The sequence below is a fragment of the Myodes glareolus genome, chromosome 26 (genome assembly GCF_982192425.1).
Source record: "Myodes glareolus chromosome 26, mMyoGla1.1, whole genome shotgun sequence".
In the NCBI taxonomy this organism is placed as follows: domain Eukaryota; kingdom Metazoa; phylum Chordata; class Mammalia; order Rodentia; family Cricetidae; genus Myodes; species Myodes glareolus.
In genome coordinates this window covers 42,201,279-42,215,189 of record NC_142051.1, presented here as the reverse complement: position 1 = coordinate 42,215,189, position 13,911 = coordinate 42,201,279, and the positions used below count along the sequence as shown (strand labels likewise).

Genomic DNA, 13,911 nt, shown 5'->3' with positions numbered 1-13,911 from the left:
GTGTCATGAAAACAGGCAGTGGGTATTTGGGACCTTTTTTATTTTATACACATGACAAGATTTTACACCAATAGTCAGTTAAATAGTACAAATTTACATTCATGAGGAATGTTAAAAAAAAACCAAAACAAAACAAACTCAACTAAAAAACCCACTTCTTCCTGTGACCCATAACCCCAACATTTTACAGTGCAGGGGAGAAGGGGTGTGGGGGAGCATCCCAAACAAGTCTCTCTGAAAAGAAACGACTAACATTTCACATTCCCTCTCAGCACAGGGCCCGTGGTGAGAGTGTAATCTACAGTTCATCCTTCTCTGCTGTGGAGTCCTGTGAAAACAAAGTCAGAAGACATTCAGACTAGCCGCTAACCCTTACAGGAACGCTCACATCTAAACTGTTCATATTATTTTTTATTTTATTTTTTTGGTTTTTTCGAGACAGGGTTTCTCAGTAGCTTTGGTGCCTGTCCTGGAATTAGTTCTTATAGACCAGGATGGCCCCGAGCTCAGAGATCCGCCTGCCTCTGCCTCCCAAGTGCTGGCATTAAAGCCTTGTGTCACCACTGCCTGGGTCATACTATTTTGTTTGTAGTTATTTACTGGCCAAATAGTTTAAAACCCACTAATATCAATGTCTAAATCTGAATAATCAAAACTTAAAAATATCTAATGTTAGCCAGGCATGGTAGCGTACATCTTGAATCCTAGCACTTGGGAGGCAGTGGCACAGGATTACAGAGATATTCTATCTCAACGCTCCCTACTCCCCGAATGTTTCCTTACAGGGGGCAGCACTCTGTGTGTGTGTGTGTGATCAATCTGTTTACAAAGATCTTGTGAATGGTTGGATAAAATAAAGGAATAAAACCTTCCCCCAAGCTTCTGAGCTTGGTGTTATATGCCCACGCTACAAGGACTTACTCCAGTGTGACTAGCTAGTAGAAGTCTATTTGCTAGCCTCATGTTGCCCTGCTTGGGAAGAACTCAGTCCAGCCCCACTCTCCCTCAGACCTTTGCTGTCTCCTGTTCTTCTTCCTCTTCCGTGCCTGCATCCACCTCTTCCTCTTCGTCTTGCTCTGTGTCTTCTGCCGTGTCGTCTGCTGCGTCTTCAGGCTCTTCCTCTGGTTCTTCTTCTACCTAAAGGTGACATCCATGAACCTGGTAAATGCCTTCCATCCACTTTCACTTTGCTCTTCAGTTTAAGATTCTAATGGGAGTTTTAATAAGAACTGTAGTAAATCTTTGTTAACGGGGAAACTATCAGAAAGGAAGACAATGTGATGTTCTCCACTTCACATTCCTCTAGGGTTCAGGCATGGAGTAAATTATCTCTTACAGTGAAAACTAAAGCCCCTGAAACAGAACCACTTAGTTAACACCTGTGCAAGAGCCACGGGCACAAACCTGTGCTTCAGGGTCAATGTTCAGACTGAGGCGAAGCATTCTTTCTATTCTGTCTCCATATGCCTTGGTGTCTGGTAGAAGGTACCCTGACCGAAGTGTTGCTGTTTCAAACAAAACTACAGCAAGGTCCAAGACAGTCTTGTCATCTTCATCTTCCTGAGAGAAGGCACGTTTGATCAACATTAGTATTCTGAGTTATACTGCGGCCCAGTTTAGACAGGCAGGAGAGAGCACACCGCCACTCACCTTAACCCGCCGCAGCATGTCTTTGATGAGCGGGTGTCTGGGATTAATTTCAAACGTTTTCTTCTGACTGGCATAGTAACTGTTCAGAGACAAGATGATCATTGGTTAAGACATCAATTTTAGGGTCCACATGCCTAATGTATTCTATATTCTAGCTTTAATTACAGAAAACACTATTGCTTCTCCGAACAGGAGGAGTGGCCATGGTTAGGTTAAAAAAAAATGAAATAAAAGGAACTATTTAATGATGACTCCCAAGTAACCAAGTTCTGCTGGAATAAGAATTGGTTTAATGTCTTCTTCATTCCTTAATGCCTTAACAGGTGGTGGGTGCTGCTTACGTATGTATGAACCCCTAAAGATTCACTTTTTTAATTAACACCAAATGAAAAGTTTGCAGTGTGTTCTGTACATTCTCATGCTCATTAGCATTTTCCTGGTGACTTCAACGATTTCTGCAACTCCAAGGCCAGAGGACTGATCACACATGTGTCAGGGCACAACCTGATGGCCACGAAGACAGGAGCTGCCACAGTGTAACTGCATGGAGTGCCGAGTGGACAGTTATGTTTTAAATGGCATTACAATGCTGGGCATGGCAGATTTTTCTACGTTCAAGGTCAGCTTGGTCTACAAAGTGAGTTCTAGAGAAGCAGCCTGTCTCGAAAAATCAAACCAAAAAACACTGGTGAGTCATGATGTAAATGTGGACATCATCCCCGGCCCAGACAGGGCTTCTTTGTGTAGCTATGGCTGCCCTGGATAGAACTCGCTCTGCAGACCAGCGCTGGGATTAAGGCATATGCTACCACCGCCTGACCTATAGATGTTATTCTTAACCCAAAGTGAACATAAGGAAGGTAAGGATGATACATGGAGCAGATCAGAAAAATGTACATTTGCACATAAAAGGACAAGAGCTGCCACCGTGGTAGGGACATTCCCCGGTCACTTACTTTGTAGAGATGTCCTTGCCTGTCTGGTATGCTTGTGCCTTCATAATCCTCTCCATGTTGCCAGACCATCCATACTGACTGGCCACAAGAGCACAGGGGGACTCTGTGAGACGCTGCGATACCACAGCCTTTTCAATCTTAGGATGAGAAACGTTAGACCCAAGTGAGCATCAGCAGGCAGGCAATGCATCCACCACCCCAGATGATAGACAGGCACTCCGACCAGGAATCCTTGAGTGACACTGACTTAATCTGTTTTTTTCTTTTTTAAAGCTATAGGTTTAAACTTAAATCTGTAAAAACTTAGTGCAAAATCAGTAAAATCAGTACTCTAACAATACGAAACTTCTCTAAGCTGCAAGCTCATTCCAGCCTGTACTAAATCTTACTCTACTGCTGCTGTGCGGGGCTGGGGCCCGAACCCCGGGTCTTTGGCACAGCAGATGAAGGGGTCACTGGGCTGCACTGCGTTTCCTGTTGGTACCCGAGTACCTGAGGCTACAAGTGCCACTCTCTGCAACCGCTAGCGGTCACCAAGACAGCAGGTGTGGACAAGTTTGTGGATAACTCCTGAGTGTAGGTGCTGGAGTCTGCCCACGGCAGAGTACCTTGTCCTTAAGGGCCTTGTCTTTCATCCAGCTGAGCAGAGGCTCGTACTCCTTCTCTGTTGCCTCCCGGTTCTCCTTGGTTTTCTCACTCTCATCAAACTTCACGCCTTCTTTGGCCACGTTCTGGAACCTCTTCCCGTCAAACTCGGGAAGGGCCTGAATGCAGTATTCATCCACAGGCTCCGTGAGGTAAATAACTTCATAGCCCTTCTTCAGAAGTCTCTCAACAAACGGGGAAGATTCAGCCTATAAAATTCAAGGAGCGTGTTTCTAGAGTTCTGCCTTGGCATGTTAGCTGCATGCGTCTCTACAGCATTAACGACCCCATGTAAGACAAGGACTTGGGTTAAGTGTCCTCTAGTGCTGTGTAAAGCTAAATAAGCATCGTCTCCTCCCCAAGCACTGGCCACCCACCAGCGCCATCTCATCTCACCTCTTTCCTGCTTGACCCAGCCATGAAGTAGATTTTGTCCTGTTTTTCCTTCATCCTCTCCACATACTGATCTAAACTAGTAATGTCAGTTGCGTGGTGAGAAGATTGGAACCTAAGAAGTTTAGCGAGCCGTGTCCGATTTGAGTGGTCTTCGATCACACCAAGCTTGATGTTGGTGCCGAACTCTTTCCAGAAGGTGTCATTGTACTTCTCATCTGCAATCTTCTTGATCATGTCCAGAGTCTTACGGACGAGCTTCTTCCTTATCACCTGCAGAAAATGGCAATCTGGTTAGGAGATCCTCTCAAACCTTTGTAGAGACCAGGCGGGCAGCAACTGAGACAGCAGAACCACTGCCACTGACCGAGGGATAGGCCGCAACATGGCACTCCATCAGACGGAGTTAAGAGAATTAGTGACAAGTGTTTGTAATGTTCACCCCACCTAGTCTTCTCATTCCTGTGATACTGGTGGGAAAGAGCCTTACTGAGGGTCTTACAGGTGACCATGATAACACGTGTCAGCTGTGAGCCCCAACAACCCCAAAGTGAAAGAAGTTCCTTTTGTGAGATGGAACTTCACGTTACGGTAGGTGGCCTAACACTGCTAACAACTGCATGGCCTCATGACCTTCCTGCTTTTCCCTTCAAGCTGCTGAGGTTACAGGCAGCACTGTCACGCCTGCCGAGCCCTTCTGGGTGGTCAAAGACCACCTAAGCACAGAGTCTGGTTGTTTTCCTCACAGAACATCCTCGCACTCCAACTACAGGGCAAGGAACCTAGCTCCAAGTCCTTACCTTGAGTAGTTTATGCTGCTGAAGAGTCTCACGGGAAACATTGAGAGGGAGATCATCTGAATCCACCTACAGAGAGCAAGATGCCCACTGAGTAACCAATTCCACACAAAAGACCCAACCCTGCTAGACTCCTGCCGCTCTATGCCCACGCACCCAATCTTCAGATACTTACAACACCTTTGACGAAGTTCAGGTACTTGGGCATCATATCGTGAAAGTCGTCTGTGATGAACACTCGGCGCACGTACAGCTGGTGCAGACAGAGCAGAGTCACCTTTTGGACATCGTACTTTTAAATCTTAATCTTAGTTGACAATACTTAAAAGCCCACTGACCTTAATATAATCGCTCTTCTTGGATCCATATTCATCAAACAGACCACGAGGAGCAGATGTGGGCACAAATAAGATTGATTTGAAGGTGACCTCCCCTTCTGCAGTGAAGTGGATATAAGCCATGGGGTCATCACTTTCCTGTGGAAAGCCCTTAGGTTATTCACGTCACAGGAAGAAGCAGCACAAAGGCTCGAACTGTATCACCCCCACAGCATTTAGCAGAGACGGTCCCTCACCAAACCAAACCACAAAGTGTGGAGGTGGCCCCGAGAGAATGGCAAATGCTGACTACATAGGGGTTTTATGGATGAGGACTGCTAATAACACCACTACTGATGACAGTGACAGCAAAGCACACATTACATTTCATGCCACACCAAGTTCTTCAACACAGGAACTAGTTTTATATTCTTAGGAGTCAAAATAATGTGTCAGTAAAAGAAAAAAGAAAAACTCAAAAACCCTAGAGAAACAGATTCAGCATCACACATGACTGATGATGTCTGACGCAAGGGAACTCTTTCAAGGTCATATAAGAGCCATTCAGTAACTTAGGTCCTGGTTTATGTTGGAACCCAAACGCCTACCTATGTAAATGGCTTTTAATGTTTCTGTAACATTTCTCAGCCATCTGGTGAGACCTGTAGATGACTCATTCCACACACACACACACACACACACACACACACACACTCACACATATACATACATATGTGATAAAAATAAATAGTTTAGTCCTAAGTGTCTAGAATAACTCTTGGATTCTGTACTGCTTCATTAACAAAGATGCTGTGTTTTGGAATGACCTATTCCTAACCAGAAGCCACTCTCTAAGGTTCATGTGAAATTTGAATAGGATTTTGATTACAAAGTCAGAAAAATTAATTTAAATTTCATGACTGTTGGCCTCCATACTCTTGCAGTAGACATATGGTTGTTATAAAAAATTTTTTTGCACTATCTGATTGGGAAAAATGGCGATGGAAATCTTATTTATAGTCACATATCATATTTAAATGAACAAATATGCTGATAATTTTGTACAACTCATTAATTAACTTATCGACTTTACCTTTGAAAATGATTTGTAGAAAGCTTTGTATTCATCTTCTTCTACTTCTTTCGATGGTCTCTGCCATATCGGTTTGATATCATTCATAAGCTCCCAATCCCAAACAGTTTTCTCAACCTGAAGTTAAGATATTTGGTAAGTTTCTTTTAGTACTCAATGGCTAACCTACAATTGACCATAATTTGCTATCTCATATGGGTCCTACTAATAAGCTTTTTTTAAAAGCAAGGGTCTCCCTCTCTTTCTTTTTTTTTATAGGTTAAGTTATGGCACTGTGGTCCAGATTGGCCTCAAACCAAGACCGTCTTGCCTCAGCCTTTCAATTGCTGGGAGCACAGGCTAAAAAGCAAAGTCTCTCACTCAGTAATTAACATCAGAAGGAAAGCAGCCAACCCTAGAAAGTCAACAATTTTCAGCAACACTTCTATTTTCTCTGCTCCTAATCAGTTAAGAAAATGTTTTGATAATTGATCACAACATGCTAAGAAGACACAGAAAGCTTCCAGGATCTTAAGATTCAGAACATAGAAGGCAGACTTAATACAAAAAGTCAGAAGGTTTATGCAGAGGATTTGTGACTATATATATATATATATATATATATATATATATTCCAGGATAACACATAGCACACAAACGAAGGCCTTGTTTTTAATAGTAGAGCCACGTAGAAAACCAGGCTTTTTTTTTTTTAAATGCAGCGTGTGCCATGCATCGTAATGAATACCTTTTTCTTTCTTCCTTTTTTTTTTTTTTTTTTTGGTTTTGCAAGACAGGGTTTCTCAGTGTAGCCCAGGCTGGCCTTGAACTCACAAATATCTGCCTGCCTCTGCCTCCAAGTGCTGGGATTAAAGGTGCTATCATCGCCCAACCGAGTAATGCACACCTTTAACAGCTATCCAGCACTCGGGAGGCAGGAGGCTGCAATAGCACATGACCCAGTTTCAAGAAGCCCAATCGACCATCCAAAACCCCCACCCGGAATGAAGCTTCTAGGGTTGGAAAGACGGCTGTGGTGAGTACTGCCTGACTGGAGAGTGGATTCCCTCCCACTCTCTACCCTGTTGCTCACAACCCTCTCTATCGCCCGTTTCAGAGGATCCAACACCCTCTTCTGCCCTGCAAAGGTACCACACACGCAGTAGTGCATACATGCAAGCAAACCACCCATACACTCAAAATAAAAACAAATCAGTTTTTAAAAACGGGCGCTTCTTAAGCCTCTACTTCTGGGTGGAAGCTCTCCTCCCGCAGACCCTAACACCGAGTCTGAGAGCCAGGCTCACTTTCTTAGTCTTCGGTTTCTTTTCTTCCTCCTCCTCCTCTACTGCAGCTTCATCATCAGATTCTTCCTTCTCTTCTTTTGCTGCCTCATCTTCCTCCAGGGGCTCCTCCACAGTCTCGGTCTGTTGGTGTAGAAAGTACAACTACAGTTAAGCCTGCTGGATTAATCCCGACCATCTACAGAGCAGAAAACACTGTAAAATGAAAAGATCTCCACACAACATACACCCGTCTGTCAAGATTACGTGTGACCTTTCTTCAAACTGACCTTGCTACTCCACACGTAGATGGGGAAGTTGATGAACTGAGAATACTTCCGGACGAGATTTTTAATTGTGTCCAATTCAAGGTAATCAGATGCTTCTTCCTTCAAAACAAGACTGAAAGGAGAACACGCCATTAGACACAGCTTGTCCAGACTGGCTCGAACTCTGTTACCGCCCTGTTACAGGCAGTTCTGTGCAGAACGACACTAACAGTAAGAACCCCACCCCATGAGAAGGCTGTGAGCTAAACATAACATATGGAGGGACGGAAATGTCCCCCTGCTCCCTCAGGCAGACAAGTGTTTTCATTAGAAAGCAAAAAATCTGATGATGTTGGAAATTTTCATTTCTTAAGGTGAGAAAACAGTTAAACGTTACTTTCATAGATTTAGACTGTCATTCTAGAACCAATTGATTAAGTATTTCTAAATAAAAACATGATAGTACAGGGCTTGCTCTGCAAACATGAAGACCCGAGTTCGATCCCCAGTGCCCATCAAAAGCTGGGTGCAGTGGGGTGCACTTGTCATCCAGCGCAGGACCCCTGGAGCTGGCCACCCACACCAACCTAATCAAGCTCCACTGCAACCGTCTCAAAAGAGAAAAAGGTAGAAAAGTTCCCGACATAGGAGACTTAAGCTTGTTTTCTGGCTTCTACCCACAAGCATGTGTACAACCACACCCCACCCCCAAAACAGAGACAGATAGAGAATGTGAATGTGAGCGAGTTCAATCCCACAGCTGCACGCCACTCCTGACTGGTAGCTGCCATACTGCAGTGCTCTACAAAGCTCTACTGGAGACAGCGCTAGTTCAGCAGCGCTTATTCTCCTTACCCTCCCCCACCTATCACAAACAAGTCATGGCAGACTGCAAATACAGCAGATTCACCTGGCAAAAAGGAAAAGCTTCTTGGGGGGGAGGGGTGTATGCTTTTAATCCCAACACTTGGGAGGCAGACGCAGGCAATCTCTGATTTTGAGGAGAGCCTGGTCTACAGCCAGGGCTACACAGAGAAACTCTGTCTGGGAAAAATAAAATAAAAGCCTCACAATCTAGAGGCTCCTACTACCAACAGAATATGATGCCGGCTTTCTAGGGTAACAAGTCTCTGATCACATATATTGTGTCTTGGTGATACGGAAAGTTATGGCAGCAACTGGAAGCTGTTGCTTAGATAATTAAGACGAAGTGTTAAGAGTCAATTTTCAGGCTGACAAGATGGCACAGCAGACAAAGGTGCTTGCTTCTAAGCCTCAAGACCCGAGTTATATTCTTGGGACAGAAGGGGAAAAACCAGTAGATGGGCTGAGACATGCACAGGGAGTGAAGCAGGCCTGAAGGAGGCAGCCACTGGCTGACAATGTCACAGCACTGCTGACCTGGGCTACAGTCAGTCCTGCAGGGCTGTTTATGTATGGCTGGCTCTGTACTGATCACTTTCCTGTCATTGCTCCCTAACCAACACAGTATAACCACTTAGGCAGCGCTTACACTGCATTAAAAGTGGGAGTAGCCAGGTGACTGAGAATATGGGAGGGCGCACAGGATCTATCAAACGAATGCCCTGTTTATAGGACTTGGTGTCTGCAGGCAGAGGGATTCTGTGCTTTGTAAGATGCTGCAGTGCTGAGAATGCAGTGTGGGCCAGGAGCAATCCCCCCCACCTCTCACACTAACATTTATGTGCTGAGGGAATATGATGTGTACGAGCCAAGCCTGGCTTTAAAAGTGGAGGAAGAACGTGGTAAAATAAATCAACAGAGTGACCAGAAGGGATGCAGCAACATTTACCAGATGCAAATTTTCTGACCTCATCACTTAGCTCCCACAGATCTCCTCAGGCTTAGAGCAGCTGACTGAGGGGTGAGAGCAAAAACAACACTGAACTGGCTGATGTCTTCTCTCCCTTCTTCCCCTTTAGTCATTCTGGACTCCACATTCTTCAGCTGCACCGCCCTGCATTGCTCCTGGAGCCTTCAAACACAGCCTGCTTGCTGTCTAGAGTATCTAAAGCTAACTCCAGCGTTCCAGAAAGTCTCTGATAACTCTTCCTGAATGCGGGCATCCCTTAGGACGCTTTCTTCTTTGTCACTCCTAAATTATTTTTGATACCCTGACGAGTCCGAGCCCTGTGTGACATCTACCCTATTTCCCATTTGAAGCCCAACCCATACCTGGCATTCACGAGTATGGGCGACTGGTGATGTAGGACTTGAAAAAATGAAATCTTACTGAGGGAAAGAAACCAGACCTATTGTATAGTTTCATTGGCTTTACTAACCAACCACTGTGCTATGAAACTGTCCCAATGTATCTGAGGTCAAAGGTCAGGCTGAGGCATTATTACACAGTTAGTACCCTGATAATCTTGCCAGTCTGTTCCTCCACGAACATCTGCCACACTCTCTACTATTGAGGCTTCTTCTCTAAGGAAAACCCCCAGAGCTGCCCCTTTTGTGAGGTCTCCCGTCAGCTTCTCCCTCGGGAGAGCTCGCTTCCTATTTGTGCTCTCTGTGTACCACAGCAATAACTTTTGGTACCCAGACCTCTGCACATCTCAAGTCTTACTTCCAGTGCGATAGCAATTTCCTCATTTTATGGGCTAGAAAGTCAGGGCTCGCAAGAAACCATGTGCTTAGAAAGCTTTAACTCGAGAATCGGGATCCCCGTTCTATGAATTAGTGATACTCACGTGATTGTTGTCCCCCGTCCCAGTGTGTTTCCTCGTGGGTCAGCAATTACAGAGAATTCATTGGAGTCTGATTCCCAGATGTGCTGGGTATCGTTGTTGTGTTTTGATGTCACAATGACCTTATCTGCTACAAGGAAGGCAGAATAAAAACCCACACCAAACTGGCCAATCAGTTCAGAAGTGGACTGGCCATCTTCTTGTGCCTCTGTCATTTTGTTTAGAAACTCGCTTGTTCCAGATTTGGCTATGGTGCCAAGGTTTTTAACCAACTCTTCTCTGGTCATTCCTACACCAGTGTCTGTAACATGCAGCAGGTTCTTCTCTTTATCACACTAAAAGCAAGAAAAGAACCAGAAAATCAGGCTCCTTAAAATTCACATCATGCCAATGCCAGGCTCTCATGGAGAAATTACCAGCTTGGTCTCAATCAACTTTGGATAGAGATGTGCCACTTCATAGTCTATGACATTTTTCAAAAATACATCCTAAAAGTACATTTCTTTACATTTTTAAGCATAGTGTGTTTAGGAAAAATAGGCAGAGACTTGTTTAAATGTCAGAGAACAGATACTAATCCAAATCAAACATTTTGAGGATAAAATCCCAGAAAAACTATTTCACAGAAAACAAAAGGACTAAATTTGAATGATGCCTGATTTAGGGATTTGTGATGATCAATGTTCTTCATTAAATAGTCCTGGCTGTCCCCAGGAGCCTAGCAGGACTGTGCATGCATCCATCCATTCACTGGCCATGTGATCATTTCTGCCCAGTCAAGTAGCAAGTGGGAGTGGAGTGTGACTTTCAGGCTGAGGCTTTAATTGATGTGCGACCCTGTGCACCGTGGCAACCAGATCTAGATACTCCAGATGGCTGCTCAGTCAGCCTGTGGAATGACTAAGTCTAGGACTTGGCTGCCTTCTCCTAAAGGGCCAGGTAGTATCCATTTTTGTTTTAGGAGGCATAAGGCCCTGTTACAATGATCACTGCCATCGCAGACTGTACTCCAATACATCTAATAAGAATAGGCAACGTCAGATTTGTCCCACAAGCAGCCCTAAGACTTCCCATCAAACCCACCGCATCCAACTGATGGAGAGTCTGGCTGCTGAGCATCCTCTTTAAAAAGGAAACAGTAGAAGGTAAGCTTACCTTAATCTTGACTGTTAACTCTTCATTTCCTGCAAGTGCGTTCTCATCAGTCAGGGAGATGAGCCTAATCTTGTCTAAAGCATCAGAAGCATTTGAAATCAGTTCTCTCAGGAAAATCTAGAAGTCAGATAACACTGAGATTAACCCTCTGGCACAGTAATTTGTTGGCTTCCATGCCAAAGTTCTCATTTCTCCTCTAAAACATGCAAAGACAAACTCTTTATGGTACAAGGATGGTTTCACTGTCTTCATAAAAAGTCAGTGTGGCTCTCTATAAAAAGGACTGCGGCAACTACAAGGGCTACCTGAACAGGTGAGAACAGGAGCACGCTCCTCCCACCCTCCATCGCTACTCCTACACCTCAGAGCTCGGCCTGTGTGACTGCCCCTGAGGCAGCAGGTCTAACCTTACTCTGAGCTAGAAGGCAAGACTGGGAAAGCACCTAATAACCGTCTCCCCTAAACAGTAGCAATTCTTATTCATTCCTATGGCGTATTTGAGCTTTACAATCACCATGCACTTAAATCTTCACAATCCACTAAGAAAGGCTGCAAGCGCGACCACAGGGATACAAACTGCTGTCCTAAGCCTGTGACACCCACCTCTTTATTTTTGTACAGCGAATTGATGATCAGTTTCATCATCCTGTTAACTTCAGCTTGGAAGGCAAACTTCTCAGACTTCTCTCTAAGTTCTCTGATCTGGGATGCATTTAACCCGTCCAGCTGAATAGCTTCTTCCTCCCTAAGGAAATCAAAGCAGATAAGCAAACACTTAGCGTTCATTCTTAAGAGAGTCTCCAGTCAGGACATAGTGGCCTCTGAAGATTGTCTCGCTAAAGGGTGAAATGTAAGCCTTTATAAAATGTCACTAACGTAACAGCTCATTTTTATGACAGTAATGGGTTGTTCAACACTCGGTTGGAAATAGTTGTTAAAATTCCCAGGAAAATAAACCCAGCTATCCTTTACTAAGAAGCAAGTTTCTCATATATGCCTGCCCTCAGTGAGTATTTTACAGTACAGTCACTAATCCCTAAGAGGTCAAAATTTAAAATACTGTTTCCATTGTAGAACGTGTATTTCAAAGCTACTGGCCTAAGTCCTGTTTTTTTTTCTTTTGGTATTACTAACTTCAAACAAACGAACTAAGCCAATGTCAAGTTCTCTGTCGGTTTCTAGAGAGTTCCCAGTACGAGCTGTATAGCCCGCAGTATCCAGACCAGCTTTCTATTTTCAGATGCTAGGCTTCTCCCCAGCACCTCACTCCGCTTTCCTCCTTGACTCATAGCGGCAGGCTAAGAATCAGGAGAGACTTCTGTAGGCAGATAACTGGGTACTCGGAAAAATTCCTGATTACTTTGTATCACTGGCAACTGGCTGTTGCCCAGTCTGGAGAAAAGCAGCCCATGTCCCACAGACTTCTAGGGCTTATCATCAACAGTTTCAAGTGCACCGACCTCTGCACGACTTCATCATCTGTCCTTGAGCCTTCTCGGCTTTTACCCAGGTCCTCTTCCACCGTCCCATCAACATCGACTTCATCATCAGCTCTAACGAACCCTGAGGAAGGAGGTTAAATTAAACACTCTCAAACACTACTGCTTCCTCTCCTCCGTTCAAAGAACAAGACCAAACGGGGCAAGAGTTAAAGTTAACAAAATTCAACAAGATGTGGGGATGTACTGATTTTAATAACCAGTGTCAAGCCCAGTTAGTGCTCTGAAGTTTAAATGTAAATACTCAAGACCCCCAGGAGACTCGGGAAGACCAAGCAGTTAATACTTGTGTCCAGCGGTCCTCCGAAACGAGGCAGTGAGTGACACAGACCCCATCGACACCCACACGTGTTGCACACAGCGTGGAGGCCTCTACACTGGCTAAGCTGAACCGTGGGCCTCCCTTAGTTATCATAGGTCAGAATGCAAGCAGGGTTTGTGCAACTTCTGGAGAGGGGAACCGAAATCTGACCCCAGAGGGAAGAAGACGTGTCAAGGACTGCACTTCTAGCACATTGGGATCGGACTCGAGGCCACACGCTGGCCTGAGGCACCACGTTTGCAAACCCTGCGCCGGGAAACGGAAACACACTTCCAAAGAATCGGAGGGCAGGGACCGGGGGTCCTCAGGATGGGGTGGTCAAAGGTCGGATCTGATGACAAAAGTCTTTAGGGAGGGGCCCGCGCAAGGCTACCCCGAGAGGAGAGTCCGAGAGGCCGCGCCCCGCCAGGGAGACTTCGGGGAGCGCTCCAGCTCCTTCCGCAAGGCATTTAAATGCCCCGGCTCCGAGTGGCCTCTTCCTAGAAGTCTCGGGGCAAGCATCATCACCACCAGAGTCTCCTCAGAAGAAGGTAGACGTCCCCCGGACCCTCTGCAGCTCCTGGCGGCCCCCTCCCAGGCTCAACGCCCCCAGAACGTTCGAGAAGCGGTCGCGCCGAAGGTGGGGGGGGGCACCCGCTGATGCCCGATCACTCACCGAAGGTCAGCAGGACGCAGCAGAGGCCCAACACCCACAGGACCCTCATGGTGCGCCGACGGAGAGTCACAAGTCCTCTTCGGTCGCAGGAGCCGCCTCCGCCCCCCCACCCCGAGTCCTCAGGTCCTCACACCTCTAGCCGCGCGGCCGATCCGCCCACTAAACCGCGCGCAGGTCGGGCCGCTTT

General features: G+C 45.6%; 1 protein-coding gene across 1 annotated transcript; it reads right to left on the bottom strand.

Moving 5' to 3' along the window:
* Positions 1 to 23: 23 nt before the first annotated feature.
* Hsp90b1 (heat shock protein 90 beta family member 1) lies at positions 24 to 13,888 on the bottom strand. The gene is made up of 18 exons (XM_048418424.3): positions 13,725 to 13,888; positions 12,709 to 12,811; positions 11,852 to 11,993; positions 11,249 to 11,365; positions 10,097 to 10,428; positions 7,404 to 7,515; positions 7,138 to 7,257; positions 5,852 to 5,968; positions 4,780 to 4,917; positions 4,617 to 4,694; positions 4,445 to 4,510; positions 3,648 to 3,917; positions 3,215 to 3,460; positions 2,607 to 2,743; positions 1,651 to 1,729; positions 1,405 to 1,560; positions 1,012 to 1,137; positions 24 to 328 (listed from the first exon to the last, which is right to left on the bottom strand). Exons 1-18 carry the CDS (start codon positions 13,771 to 13,773, stop codon positions 299 to 301), a joined length of 2,418 nt encoding a protein of 805 aa, XP_048274381.1. The 5' UTR covers positions 13,774 to 13,888; the 3' UTR covers positions 24 to 298.
* Between the last annotated feature and the right edge of the window lie 23 nt (positions 13,889 to 13,911).

Coding starts and splice junctions, on each gene's coding strand:
- Hsp90b1 (XM_048418424.3), bottom strand. CDS start 13,773: ATGAGGGTCCTGTGGGTGTTGGGCCTCTGCTGCGTCCTGCTGACCTTC. Junction 1,561..1,650: donor ACATGCTGCGGCGGGTTAAG/GTGAGTGGCGGT, acceptor GCCTTCTCTCAG/GAAGATGAAGATGACAAGAC. Junction 1,138..1,404: donor ACATTGACCCTGAAGCACAG/GTTTGTGCCCGT, acceptor TGTCACCTTTAG/GTAGAAGAAGAACCAGAGGA.